The following is a 15165-nucleotide window of genomic DNA, read 5'->3' as shown; positions in this document are numbered from 1 at the left end:
GCCCCACTGAATATACAGGATTGCTGGTTGGGTTAAGGCTCCGTAGGAGCCTTCTGAAAATAGTCTCCCATGAGATGAGCCGTATCCGCACTGTTGACATGATTAACGGAGTATTGTGGTTGGGTAATGTGACGTCACTTTTATTGTCGAGTTGCACAATGCAACAAATCATTATTTTAAGGTAATTTATAAACATCTTATAAATAATATTAACTTTTAAAATGACCTAATTACTACGCGATTAAAGTTTGTCAAATTCACGAAAACAAACGTTTTTCAGTGACAGGAACGTTAACTAGTGTAAGCTTACAGGTCAACACATGCTGGAGTTGTACAAAGCGTATTTAAACATGTTTTCGTTACCAATCATTCAATCCTCACATACCATAAGTCCTCATTAGTTATAATGCATGTATAAATACATTCTACCTACCGCTCCACAGTCACCAATGGCGATTGAAAACCGCTTTGTTGGTTACTTCAAGTTTGTTTTTGATCGAGCTAAGTCAACCGTAATAGTAAAAGGATTAATTAATGTTATATTAATAAATCGAATATGTGCTCACTCATTAAAGCTTTACTGTTTTGTAAACTAAATGCTGCTGTGCTGTCTCTATAAAACAGCGTTTGTAGCTCGCTCCTATAATACAAAAAGACCGTTAAATAGAGAAAATTAAAATTTTAACCAGCCTGGCCTGCCTGTTGCCAACCCAAAATCTCAAAAAGGAAGCTGAAAACATTTTATCAGCTATTTATGTAAAATATTCCACGTTCGGTAGGGAGGGTTTTAAATTAACGAATATTTAACGGGAGTTTACAGTAGCCAGTAGGCTCAAAAGATAAAGTTGAGGGTTCGGTGTTTTTTTGCAGAAGCAGCAGGATGTATATATATATAAATAAGGTGCTAGTGAAGAATCTTCCCCGCCCCCCACCTTATTTGCTAACCACTAACCCCCCTAGGTTAGGACTCTTAGGAGGTTAGGTGTTGATGGTTAGGGGGTTAGTGGTTATAGGGGTTAATATATTGGGTTGTACTAGTCTAGATATTTAATAAAAATTCTTAGGTTTTAAAAAAAAAAATTTATTAGTGCTTAAATCTGTAAGTTCAAGTTCCTAATTACAATGTCTGAAAATCAATTTGGAGACAAAATAAAGGAATTGGACTTAAGTCATGACGAAATTGATAGACTAACAAAATGCATGAAGGTAAAGTAGTCTATTCATTAAGCTTTATTGTATTTGTTGCATCTTTATCTTACTATTATTAAGCACATGCCAAAACTATTATTTGCGTAGCCACAACAGTCAGTAAATTTTAAAGCATTTTTAAGTGTTTTATTAAATTACCGTACATTTTACTCGTTTTTACTGAAAGTATTTCTGTTATGTTACATTGGTTTTCCCTTTAACTGTAAAATTTAAGGTAGGCTATCAATAGAATAGGTTATTTCAGGGGATACTTTTGTGGAGATCAGCCTCAAATTCTACCCAAATGGTTGCAAATAATCTTTAGTATATTCAATATTCAGTATGTCCACTATGTAGTGAGTATTGGACATAGCGGACATAGCAAACGCTGTGGACATAGTGAATATTGTGGACATCACGGACATAGTAAATGCTGTGGACATAGCACACATATACCCTTTTTGCATGGTAAACGAATAACGATCCGCATTAACTCGTCATATGATAACTCGCTAACCGCGTTATTTTTTTGCATGGTCATTTGTTTATGCGCGTATCAACATTGAGTTAGCTTCCTTAAGCGCAATATTGTTAAACCTAGTTTATAAAATAAGTTTTTATACTTTATGGTGCTATTACCAACTTAAAACTGTAAAAATAATACCCGAAATTATGACGTTATGCGTGTTAACTTTGTTTTTGCGAGTAAATATGTGAGTACTTACGCGCATAAAAGTGACCATGCAAAAAGGGTAATAGTGAATATTGTGGACATAGCTGACATAGTGAACATATTGGACATGCACTAATTAAAGGAACCCCTCAACAAGCTTAATTTATCATGTTCTGAGTTGGGCAAAATAATAATTATTATATATATATATATTTGTTACAAAAGTTCATTTTTTAAAAACATACCAGTTTGCATACATACCAGCAAGTATCAAAACTAAACCTACACAAACTGTAAAGATAAATCCAAGGGTGCCTTTTTTATGAATTTTGTTCAATATACTTGTCCAGCTTTCCTAATATAATTTTAAAGACCTAAACAGCTTTGTAAAGACACAGCACACTCTTGTACACTGGCATTTATACCTTGAAAAGTCAAAAATGGCCAAAAACTGGAAACAAAACTCTGATTACCACTTAAATATGCCAAAATATTTTTCACAAATTTACCTACAATTATGTAGCTCATGGTAGGATCACAGCATCTGGCAAAGAGTGCAATCAAAGAGTTAAAGAAACTTTCTAACGTATCACTGGTTTATGACTACAGACACACTATTACATTTTAAAACTTCACTCACAACTTACTTAATAACCATGTCTGCATTTCACAACAAATATTAAACTTCCTAACATGTTTTTTGTTTAATTAATAGGATGAAAAGTTCCGAGATTTGTTACGAGAATATGCAGAAGAAATATCAGATCCTGAGAATCGGAAAAGGTATGAAGAAGAAATTGCGATGTTAGAAAAAGACAGAGGAATGGATGTGAAGTTTATTAACCCCAATCCTGGGCATGTTTTGAAAACAAGTGTAAATGGCAAGTGTTGTCTGGACATTACAAAAATGTTGTTTATATATTAATATATACTCGGTTTTTGTATTAAAAGTGTTAAAAAGTACATATATAACATACATCATAACTTACAAGCAAGTATGTGGTGCGAAAAGTGAAATCCAATGTTGTTTGTATAAAAGATTAAAACAATTTAATATTGAAAAGTGGGAATGGTATGGTTCGAATCATACAAATGATAATCATATTAAAAATGTAAAAAAGGTGGGAAAGATGTGGCAAAAAGTCTTTTTTCAATTTTATTTATACGGGTATAATTGTATTCGTTTGATGATAGACAAAAACAAGTGTTGCAGACTGCAGTATTATTTGCCAGTATTGTTTTAAAAAATGTATTAAAATTCTGTGTTGAAGCGATACAACATTTATTAAATGGATGAAAAAAGAATAATTATAATAAGCTTTTTTAAATGCTTGCTGAATATATTAAAACCACCGATATTGGGTAGTTTGAGAGTTTGAATCATCAATTCAGTGTCGTAGTTAAATAAAGTAGGATTATATATATATATTTCGCACAGTTTGATCTTGTTGAATAAAATTAGGTAACTGGTAAAAACTATAGCAGTGGCCAGTGGGGCAAGATTGTTTAGACTTGATTTTCAAAATGTACAATATATATTGTTTTGTGTTATTTGTGTGTATTTCTATTAATGAATTCACCTGAGTAAATAATCTAAAACATAACAGACAAGTCAACATAGCTGTCTCTTTAATTATTTTTTTGTGTTGTAAAATTGCTCTCTGCAATAACCAATTGCATTGTTTGCGAATTACAGGCGACCGGTGTAGGGATGCACATTACACAATTTTAAATCTATGAGATTTGGATCCTTTTGTATTTGAATCTAATTACGGGATTCAGTATTCTGTTTAATGTTGTCATCACACGTCATCGCAAGAAATATAATAACAATTTTAAAACCTAATAATTTTGAAAAAAAATTTTTGTTTGTGTGGGACTTTCGAGAGTAAACGTTTCGCAACGTCTTTTCAAAGCCTGCTATACGTTTCGTGACACTACCCAATGAAACTACCCAATGAATTTTTTGATTATTTTACAGCTTATGATCCAACAAGGCTGCTATTAAAGAGTCAATAAACTGACTTATGCGGGTAAAATTATTTTTTCCTATAAATATAAAAAGATTCGAAATTCTAGTCGAAATAAAGTATTCTAGGATATCCTAGAATACCTAATTATTCTGTAATGTGCATCCCTAGACCTGTGTTTCTCATCCAATTTTTTAATAAAAAAAAATAAATCTAAAACTTTTAAAATAGTAAAAACTGGTGTAACATTTCTGTTTTAAAAATATTTTTTTTTTTTTATTTAAACTCTGCATTTTGCAACAGTGGAATGAAACGCCCCGTATTGAATTACACGTCTACACGGGTGAATATTGTTTCCCTATCTGACCAGACAAACAATAAATTCCACTGTCTCATTATTTAAAAAACAAAACACATTTGTGACAGAATGACAGCTGTTTTTACCAATTTTAGGGAAACAAAAATGTTTCATCAACATATGCACCAATGAAAACCTAGGTCACCCTAGAAGTCGGCCATCGATGCAAGGCAAGACACGAGGAATGCAGTGGTCAATCCCACACAGTGTGTCGCAAGCTAGAGAGGATGTTGATAAAGTACAACTTGTTAATAAAAGATTATTTAATCAGATGGTCTAATATTTTTAAAATTTTCCCTGTTCTGTGATGTTACAAAAGTGAGTCCAACAAAAAAATGTCTGTTTGTACCAGTTAAGAATTTTGGGTAACGTCAAATGTTTATAATTTGAGTCGAAATGATTTATTAGGTTGTATAGTCTAGTGCTACAGGTTATAAGGAATGTGGTTATAATTGTTGGCAATCTTCTTTCTAAAAAAAGCAGGACTTTTGTGCAAGTTTGTGCTCTGGTTACTGGTTTACTTAAAAAAATCTAAAACAAACAATTTGATCTTTAGTCTGGAACAAAATGCATGGTGTATGACGTCGTTTTTCACCCGGATACTTATTACCTGTTGAAGAAAAATGATCGTTTTAGAAAAATGATCCACGACACCGCACTTGATGCCGTTGAACGACAATTTGATGTTGAATTAGATAAAGTAAACATACGTATGCCAAAAATGACGTTTAAAGGTATGGACTTTAAATGGAATTTATTAGACAATATAAACTAATTATTAAATGTATTAAATTGTGTTAATATTTATATTGTTTATATATATCTGCGTTAACTAAAGGTTTGCCAATGTCATCTGTTATAAGAACACCACATTCTAATGAAACTGTAAAAGATTCCTCGTCATTAGAAGATGTTGATGTTCGACTTCGTCCACCATTTGCTGATGGTAACACTTTATTATGTATGGCTGGTCCTTTCGTCCTTATATAGTTTTAAAAATACAACAGAATTGGCAAATTTTAATTTGTTTTTATCCAAGTGCCTTAAGTGCAATATACAAAATAAATTTGCCAGAAATCATAGGTAATGGGGCTTAGGCCAACTGTGACCTAAATCCTTCGCCTACACTTCGCCTACCATCCCATGAAATAAAAACAACCTTTTAAAATAAAATTGGATTTTTTAATTTTAATTTTCTGTTAATTACATGTTATACACAGTGAATGGAGAAAACACTGAATCAGAAGTGAAAGTTAAACAAGCTTCAAAAGCTAAACCTTACCCTCACTGTAAACAAGATGTGGAAAAAGCAAAAAAAATGAAGCAACATACATTCAACGGTGAAGCTGCAACAAAAAATGATTTAGAATGGGGTTATATTGAACCAGAGTACAGCATAACACATCGAGGATACTTTAATATGCAGGTTTATTAATTTTGTTTGTACACTGTGCAATACTTTATTCGCTATATTTCGGAAAGTCATTTAAAAAAAGGAATAGAATTTAGATAAATGTAGAAATGTATTACAGGAATCGAATAAAAGATAAAGCAGTAATACCACGCCGATTAATTGCAGATAGTAACATATGAAGTATTGAAAACATTTATGCTACTGGGAAGAGAACAGGATTACAATTTTAAATAAAATATCTTAAATTTGTTTTTAATATTGTCCAAATAAAATTACCATAAATCCTAGATTTTTAGCCTTTTGAATCAAAATTACATGTCTTGCTAGATCGATTTTGTTGGAAAAGGCTGCTTTCTTAGTTCCCTAACACACTGTGTAAGAGTGAAAAATGTATCTTACAATTATTATCTTTACAAGAATATGCTTTCGCTCTGTAGTTCAGATGCATAAAGAAGGTGGGCTAAATTTGCCTTCCTTCATTTCTATAATATCAGATGCACATACCAATATCCTGCCTCCCTGGAACTGCAACCATATATTCACTTTTCAGTACAATGGAACAATCAAATTCTAATCAAATCATATGAAGCTGTTTTGCAAATTAAAACTTAGCAAACATAATCAAGTGCATTCAGTTATAACAATGTCATTTTCTTGTGTTAAAATAATACAATAATTACCATTTTAGTATTTCAAAATGTTATTATATTCAGAATTATCGGCTTGCACCTGATGTGATGCCAGATACGTGGCCCAAAGAACTCGTCATAACCATCGACCTTCCATTGTTAAGTGCAGCTAACTCTGTAAACCTTGAAGTATTTGAACGTCGAGTGCTTTTGGAGTCGGTCAAACCAGCCAAATACAAATTAGATTTTGAACTTCCTTATCCTGTGGATGAAAATAAAGGTTGGTACATAGTTTGTATCTATGGATTACTATTTACTACGGTTTTTTAACCTCTGAATTAACCTTTACTTGTTTTGGTCGCCTACTAGCTTTGGTTTATAATTTCTTTAGAATGTTGTTGTAAAATATTTTTTCGCATGAAAATGGTTGTATGAGAGGTAAAGGGGCATACAATTTAAGACTGAAAATTTGTATATATATAGATTTCTTCAATTGTGATCTAAAGGTACCATTATGTCTATCTACATACAAATTGTATTTTTTGGTTTGCCCCTAAGAGGTCTGGTGGGTGATTACAGTTTTATTTATAGGTTTTGCGAAGTTTGACAAGAATCGCCACCGATTAACTGTCACGCTTGAAGTATTACCCGCTCCCCCTCCCCCTAAACTTCTTCCCTTCACTTGTCCACAACTTGTTAAAGAATGTACTCAAAAAGGTATTTAAATATGCTGTATTATACGTATAGAATCAAGTTTATCTAAATCTTAGGAAAATTCCAAACCAATGAACCCTACCATTTCATATGTTGTCAGTTGTCAATTAACAACCAAGGTTTGGGCTTTTAATTGTCGAATAAAATATCCTATTTTACTAAATTTAACAAATAACTTATTGAATGCCAATTCTGTAATCTTTAGATTCCGAAGGAAATCTTGGCGGTGAAAACACAAACAGTGAAAAAGTAATAAATACAAACAAGGAAACTACACATACAGATCCTTCCCATCATAGAAATAAGTATGTGGAATTAATTAAAAATGTATCTTAAAGATTACAGTTCTTACTTAATTATTTGTACTTTTTACCAAAATTTAAGCAAACATTACTTCATCAGATTTTTTATGTTGTAATAAAAAGAAAATGGGATTTCTTAATTGTAAGCCCACTTTATAATATTTACTGTAATCTGTGTTTTATCCCTTTGATCTCCCTGTTAATAATGACCTATTAGATCTCTTTGTTTGGATTTTCTGCTTGTCCAGCAACACATTTAAAAGTATTTTCCTCACCAGACAGAATATTCAAAGAAATACTGTATACATAAATGTCAATACTATACATGTACCAGATTTAATACTATCACTGCTGGTTTAAAGTGATAAACAATATTGTAATGTTTTACAATTAAATATAAAAAGGGTGTTTATCTGATCCTCTTTTTTTAAGTAAAAAGCAAAAGCAGAAGAATGTCGAAACATGTGATCAGCAGAAACAAGCTGTGTTTGTTGAAGATGATCGAAGGCATTATCAACAAGGAGTCAATTGGAAGGACGATGATGATCTTTTTGGTAAATTTTGCTCAAAAGTATAAATTAGGTTTCCCTAGTAGCGGACAAATCAATTTTTTTTGATAGATTTTTAGGGAGAAAAGTAATAAATATCACTATTTTTCCATGTGTCTGCCTTTTGCAAACAAATTGTTTTTTGAAAGCACATTTTTCATAAAAGAGCACTCCTGGAGGGACAGCCTTTGGTTTAATCTTAAGGGTTTCGATCTGTTATTTAACAGATGTTTTAAAAATAAACTTTAATAGTTGAATTACCAATTGTAATTGTATATAGCTTTATTGTTTAATATTTTTCAGCTGATCCAGCAACTGCTCCAGGAAAAGTTGAAGTTTTAACCAAAAGTTCTGCATTTTTGATCGATATGGTGATGAAGTATGAAGGTCTAATTCGAAGATGCCCACAATATTCTTTCCAACAGGACAACCACTTTGTTACATTTGTCATTGAAGTTCCACACATATTTGAAGAAAGTTTATGGTATGTTTACTTTATGGATCCAATGGGTTGCATAGTTTTAAATTTAAAATAAGAACATACATAATGAAGTCCCTTGTTTTATCACAGTGCTTATCACGATTGCTTTATAAACAATGGATTATAAACTAACAGTTATGTAGCTGCTACTATTGTGGGTGTGTGCAAAGTCACCTAGTTTTAATTTTTACTGGAATGCAATAAATGTTTGGCTTTCCTGACCTAAACTTTAACACATACTTTTCCTAGGGGCGTTTTCTTAGTATAAAAACATTTAGCAGTTTAGCATTTAAATAATAGACCTATGTTTTGTCTCTGTGTGAAAAAAAGAGAACTACATAAGAGCTTTTAAAAAAAAGTAAGACCCAAGTTGTTTCAAAATTCCTAAAAGATTGCTGTAAAATTAATATCACATTAAAATTAGAATGGTCACTGCTTAGCACCTTACAAGATTGGCATGCATCACATAATTAGCACCTTCGTGTATCCTTGTATTTTGCGCGTGTGCTGTCCATGAATTGATCCAACTAAACATGGTGGTTCTACAAAGATAAATAAAAGTCACTCACCCACAAAGTGTTTACCAACTTGTAATCAGATATTAGGTTTAACCCCACTAGACACGGTGCATGTTATAAACTCATAATTACACCAGATTACAACTATTTGTTTGCCATGTGACCACATTGCACAGGAATGAATGAATGATCCCTTATTATGTTGTGTTTATGATTAGGTATGCGGTATATGACAATATGCTGCAGTTTTGCTGCTTGTCAGAATGCCTTGATGATGATATGGTCAACTCAGTCTTTCAATTATGGATAGAATTTGATGCTGGTTCCACCATTGACCCACAAAGGTCTCGGGTTGATGTTTCAGGAAACAACGCAGTGTTCTGTTTAAGAAAATGTCAAAGCAAACATCAGTGGCACAACATTAAAGCTGGATTTGACAAAGACAATTTGGAGGTAGATATTAAAATGTTTATACACAATGTTTTACAACATGACATTTTACTTCGAGTTTTAAGTGATCTTTACTTTTGGAATTATAAGTTCAATAAAGCTATTTATCCCAGACCTACTAAAAGTCGTTTAAGTAAACCTAAAATATTCATCGATCTGCCAGATCGGTGTTCTGGTGCGCTGTGTCTAAACAGCTCTACTAAGATTCTTTAGGTTTAAAACATGATGAATTTAGTTGGAAACAGATTTATAATAAAACGGTCTTTATTTTACTTGGCTAGTAATGTTTTTTATTCAGGTAAGAAGATTTGCATCAGGTCAAAATGTGTGCGATTTATACACACTACTGTTTAAACATGCGGACGGTGTAAAGGCTTCTCCTATTGCTGTTTGTAGCATGCTGCGCGTTGAAGAGGATTTGCTCATTATTCAACTTAAGGTATGTTGTTTCGCATAGAAATAAGTTTTGTTACCTAAATAATCGCATATTGGAGGCCTTTATAGCATTCTCATAACTAAAAAAAATGGAACGGCATTATAAACATAAGTTCCGAAATTCAGCCTGCTTGGTGATACACGTGACGGTCTTGTTATTGTGAATTTTGGTATTATAAGGTCCTGTCTGGCTTACTTAAACTCACAGAATCACTCGCTAATTTACATTCTTGTATTCAATTTTTTGCTTGTTTTTTTTGGAAGCCGTTTTATTTTTTGAAACTTTAGTTTTAATCTCAACCTATATGCAAATTTTGATTTGCACGACCCTATAACCAACAAGTAATTGTTCCTAATACTGTCCTTGGTTTGGCGTTCTATGGTGACACTTACCAGTATTTTGCCAACACCAAAGTTCATTATTGGGTTGTACAAATGACCATATGAAAAGGCTTTGAACATAGTAACTCATTAGCAGGTTGTAATTATGGTTTGCCTCATCTTGTGAGGATAAGGAATAATAACTTATGAATTTCATTACAGCAAAAGGAGTTGGATTCTAACACATCAGAAAAGGTAATAGTCTTCAATATATATATTATAAATGTGTTTTTTTAATTTGGTTTTCATACTTTTCAAAACTTTTGCACAACGCCCACCGTGGAATTCTTCATTTGAGTAGACAATTTTACACTGTAAAGGAAAAAACACTAGATGCAAAAAGATGTTTTTCTTATATCGAATGAAAATCACTAAAAATTAATTCTCTTATTCTGTGGAAGCTACGCTGTATGGACTTCAATCGGTCCAAACAATCAGTTTTGAAAACTACTAAAAAAATATTGCATTTTAGAATTCAGCTATAAAAGAAACTGTTGCTTGCAATGATCAAACATCAGGTATGTTATAACTATATTCTGGTTTATGAAAATTACCTTTTTTAGAAATTTTAATTTAGCGTATTGTTAGTTTGTAGTGTGTGGTAGTTGTTATATTTTGAATAATTACATTTACAAATAGACCTGGAATCATGCGAGCCAGATGCATGTGAATCGGAATCACAGGAACCAGAAGTTCATGACACAAGTGAATCAGTTGATAGCGATGATGATGTTTCCCCTGATAAAGGTGAGTGGTAACGTAGTAGAACCTCTAGGCAAATGCACATGGTTATATCGGCTTTAATTGCCGTATTTCCAACACACACTCCTGTGCTATCAGTTACATATTGGTTGGCGAATAGAAATTGGTTTGTGAAATCTCTGTTGTACTGGCAGCACCTTTTAAAAGTTAACGCTGTACTGGAAGCTTTTTTTTAAATGTAGTTTAATTAATGTAAAAATTCTTGTTATCAGGTGTTATATAAATCATGTTGACCATCTTACAATTTTGTTTTTTCTATATCAATGTATCGCCCACCTTACTTATGCCACCCTTTGCTTCCATATTAACTGATAGTTAGAAGGAAATTAAACCCTAACCAACAATCATGTTAATTTGCTATTTTGCAACTTCCTCTTTGATTGCTTTATACTTAAAGACTTTGTTTTAAATTATCAACTTTAAATTTGCTGCCTTGAATTTGTGGTTTAAGATTTCTTTTAAGAAAATAAATGGTACAGTACACAAAATTAATTTGTAAAAGCCACCTTGGATTTGTAGGTTTTAATATGTTGTGGATTTTTTGTTATTTTAATATTTTAAGTGCGAGAATTATTACTAGCTAAGCTATAGGAATAAAGATTTATATCAACTTATGTTTTAGCGCACATAACTGTATGTGATGATGAAGTTAATGAACGTGGTCATGTGACAACATCAAGAATCAATTTGTCTTGTGATGAATTAATAAACCAACTTGATAACGACATTTAGGGGAATAGAATTGGTGATTGACAAAATCTATAAAATAAGTTCATTTTTTACTTTTTTTACGAGCAGTGTGCTATTGTATATGTTGAGTAGGTTATTCTGTATCTTTAGTATTGCGACACTGTAATCAAAATTTGTATATTTAATAATATGTTTTTTAGAATAAAATCAACCCAATAAAAAGTACGAGTTAAATGCAAGTTACACTTTAATGTAAAGAAACACTTTATTTTTTTTAAACTGTGTATTATGTAATTTTCTTCTCACTAAAGTGCATATCCTTTTGTGTTTTAATATGTTATTTTAGCATTTGTTGGAAATATATGTTTTGTTTTGTAACCCATGTGTTCCATCTAAAACATTAGTTAGCTTTTATTTTTTTATTACTTATTTGAAATTGAGAATCATTTACATGAGTGATTCTAGTATGTTGAATGAATGATGAATGTAACTTACTTTATCCTCGCGTGGCCGGAAAACAACAGTCGTTATCACACGGGTTTAACACCTCGTGCCAGCTTACGAGTTACCATGTATGTTACTTTGTGGGTGATTATTTTTTTTGGATTTTTTTATGTATGGCTGATAATTTGGACAACCCATTAATGACCACTGGGTTGGAGCAATTGTCGTTAAGTGTCTTGCCCAAAGACACATACGCCCATAATGGTAGCAGCGGCGAGCCTTGAACCCATTACCCAATGGTTACAGGCAGGCGCGCTAACCACTACGCCACGGCGCCGGGGTTGCATCCAAAGCTAAATTTTCACGGACTATTTTTAGTATTTTTTTAATGATGCCACGATCATAAAATGGAAAGTTCGCTTACCAAAACTAACAATGTTTGCCAACAATTATCATTTATAAGGGAAAATATTTAGTAACAATAAGATAAGCTACTGATAATTATAGATTTATAACCAAATGGGGATACAATATTAGTAGAGTGGGGTAGGACAAGGCTTTTTTAAATCCCACTTTACGGATACCCGTTTGTTAATAAACGAAAACAATAACTACAGTAGTATTCGACAGTATATTCTTGCAGTCAAAACGAATACAACAGTTGTTCTATTGCTGCAAAAACACATATCAATTACATAGTAGGGTGGGGGAAGATGGGGCACCTTTTCAGTCTATTTACTTTTCCAATTTGGTGGTAAACAAACATTTAACGATTTTTTTATAAAACTTTATCCTCACGGCTCGCATAGACCGTTGTTAATTGTTTAAAACACGATCAGGATATTTAGTTATTATGTGTCAAAGGTGTCCCATCTTCCCCCACCCTACTATAGATGTTCATTTTTAAACGTTTCACATTTGGTTTGAATCTAGTATCGCAGTTTAATCCGGGCGCCGAGGCTCCGTGGTGGCGCTTGCATCGTAACTATAGGGTACCCGGTTTGATCAGCGTATGTCTGCTTGGGAAGATACTTAACGGGCTAGTTATGAAGTTATAAGCCATATTAAAGCAAAATTCATACAAAAGTTAAAAAGTGTGGTAACCCGTAAGCACACGAGGATCAAAAATGGTGCGAAAATGATGCGTGTCCGCCTGCAATGAGGTGTCGCCAGGTTGAGGACAGAAGTCGATGAATGTAACTAACGCTGTCTTCGCGTGGCCGAAAATTCACAGTCGTTGAACACGGATGTTCTGTTTCATACACCTCGTGCCAGCTTACGAAATACCATACATGTTATTTTGTTGGTGAATATTTTTAGGGGTGTTTTTTTGTGTTCGTGGATGATAATTTGGACAAACCATTAGTGACCACCGGCTTGGAGCAATTGCCCTTTTAAATATCTTTTCCAGAGACACATACGCCCTTAATGGTAGCAGCGACGAGCCTTGAATCCATTACCTTTAGGTTAGAGACATGACGGGCTAACCAACTTGGAGTGTATGTAGATATTTTGAGTTGGTTGAAATACTTAGGCAAGTAGTAAACATGGCAGTAATTAAGAATAAAATCATAAAAACCTAACCATTTTAAATAGGACGGCACACCTGCATCACTTAATATCCTGATTATGTTCAAAACAATTAACAATGGTACGTGTGCCGTGACCCGTGGAGATAAGTTTTTTTTAATTCTTTGAATGTTTATTGTTTTGTACCAAATGGGACGACAAAACGGAATGAAAATGTGTCCCATCTTCCCCCACCCTACTATATAAATTGTATGTATAGCAAAGAAACTAGTGCAGCTCGTTAATTTTGGTAGGTTAACTTGTTGCAGAATACTATTAATAGAAAACTTTCAATTTGTTGTCCCATGGCCTATACTATTTTTAAAGATATCTTTAGTAGGCCGTGGTTGTACCATCGCGGAAATGACACATGTATCTGTATATACAATAACTAGTCGAATGAATAAAAATGTATAACTTTATTGCTTTATCATAGCTGACCGGAAAACGACAGTCTCTAAAATGGATTTTCTGTTTCAAACACCTTGTGCCAGCTTACGAATTACCAAGACGTATGGAACTTCGGGGATAATTGTTTTTTTATATATACCGTATGTCTGACAATTGAGACAACCTGCCAGGGACCACTGGGTTGGGGCAATTGTCGCTATAGATGTCTTGCTCAAGCAGGACACATGCGCCCATATGGTAGCAGCGACAAGCCTTGAATCCATTACCTTACCGTAGTAAACAGGTTCACCTACATTACCGTAGTAAACAGGAACACTGGAAGAACTTGGCCTGAATATCGGTAGATACATTTAGGTGGATACAGCGTTTCAACATGTTTTGATTTCATGCGTGCGCTGATGACCATCAGCACAGATGTCTGTGTTAGTAGGTTCATGGCCTACTGACTCAATATATTAAGTATAGGCCATGGTAGGTTCTACCACGTTGGATACTCAATAAAATGTAAACCAACGTTTATTTACACCAAGGTACTACATAAGAACTATCACCAAATAGATTAAAACTTCTTTTGTGTTTTAATCTCTTTGCTCTCACCATCCACAACAGTATCCACCTTTATTGCCGCGCATTTTGTTGAACTGCGAGTATACTGTCGAATATTACTGTAACATTTGTTTTTGTCTATCATAAATAGGTACTCGTAAACAGAGTTTTAAAAAAGTCCACAATTAGGATATTATGTGCTAAAGGTGTCCCGTCTTCCCCCACCCTATAATATATTAGTTAATATACAATTGTAAACTTGGTATATTGTTGGTTGTTACCACACTCGGTTTAAAAGCAGACAAGTACCGAAACTTATATCAATCGACACCTATGATGGTATAATTATAGTTTTTTTAAAGCGCTGAATAATAACGGTTCTTTTCTCACCGTCCATTGTTCATTGCGGTATATATCGTATTATGTAAACAAACCTCATGTATTGGCCCAGCAGTAACTATTGTTGTGACCATATTTTCTATTCATCACAATCTTATCAACCTCAAATGGACAAACCTTTCTCAATAAAATGGCATTGAATTGAAAATTTACTTAAACAGGTGGTAACTATAGCTATAAAGAGTCGAATATTTTCTTTGAATGAGTACGATTGGTTCGTGCTGATCATTGAATGACGGTTATTTCCACCTATTATAGCATTATAAATATTGACTTCAGCTTT

The 15165-nt window shown here is 33.1% G+C and overlaps 1 protein-coding gene across 2 annotated transcripts; it reads left to right on the top strand.

Annotated features, from left to right (window-relative positions):
* The first annotated feature begins 620 nt into the window (after positions 1–620).
* LOC149738288 (protein kintoun-like) lies at positions 621–11891 on the top strand. 2 transcript variants are annotated; one of them, XM_089874936.1, is made up of 17 exons: positions 621–1206; positions 2577–2742; positions 4285–4427; positions 4746–4923; positions 5028–5135; positions 5410–5615; positions 6317–6512; positions 6824–6949; positions 7152–7251; positions 7681–7802; positions 8100–8280; positions 9014–9248; positions 9544–9684; positions 10224–10256; positions 10534–10579; positions 10701–10808; positions 11446–11891. In XM_089874936.1, the coding sequence occupies exons 1-17, from the start codon at positions 1123–1125 to the stop codon at positions 11553–11555; spliced, it is 2283 nt and encodes a 760-aa protein (XP_089731062.1). In that variant the 5' UTR covers positions 621–1122; the 3' UTR covers positions 11556–11891. The 2 variants fall into 2 exon arrangements, with proteins under 2 accessions (XP_089731062.1, XP_089731063.1); XM_089874937.1 differs by lacking the exons at positions 621–1206; positions 2577–2742 and adding an exon at positions 2783–3894.
* Positions 11892–15165: the final 3274 nt, after the last annotated feature.

Source organism: Ciona robusta, chromosome 3, assembly GCF_009617815.1.
Source record: "Ciona robusta chromosome 3, ASM961781v2".
In the NCBI taxonomy this organism is placed as follows: domain Eukaryota; kingdom Metazoa; phylum Chordata; class Ascidiacea; order Phlebobranchia; family Cionidae; genus Ciona; species Ciona robusta.
The sequence above is the reverse complement of the archived record's forward strand: the minus strand, read 5'-3'. Positions and strand labels throughout refer to the sequence as shown.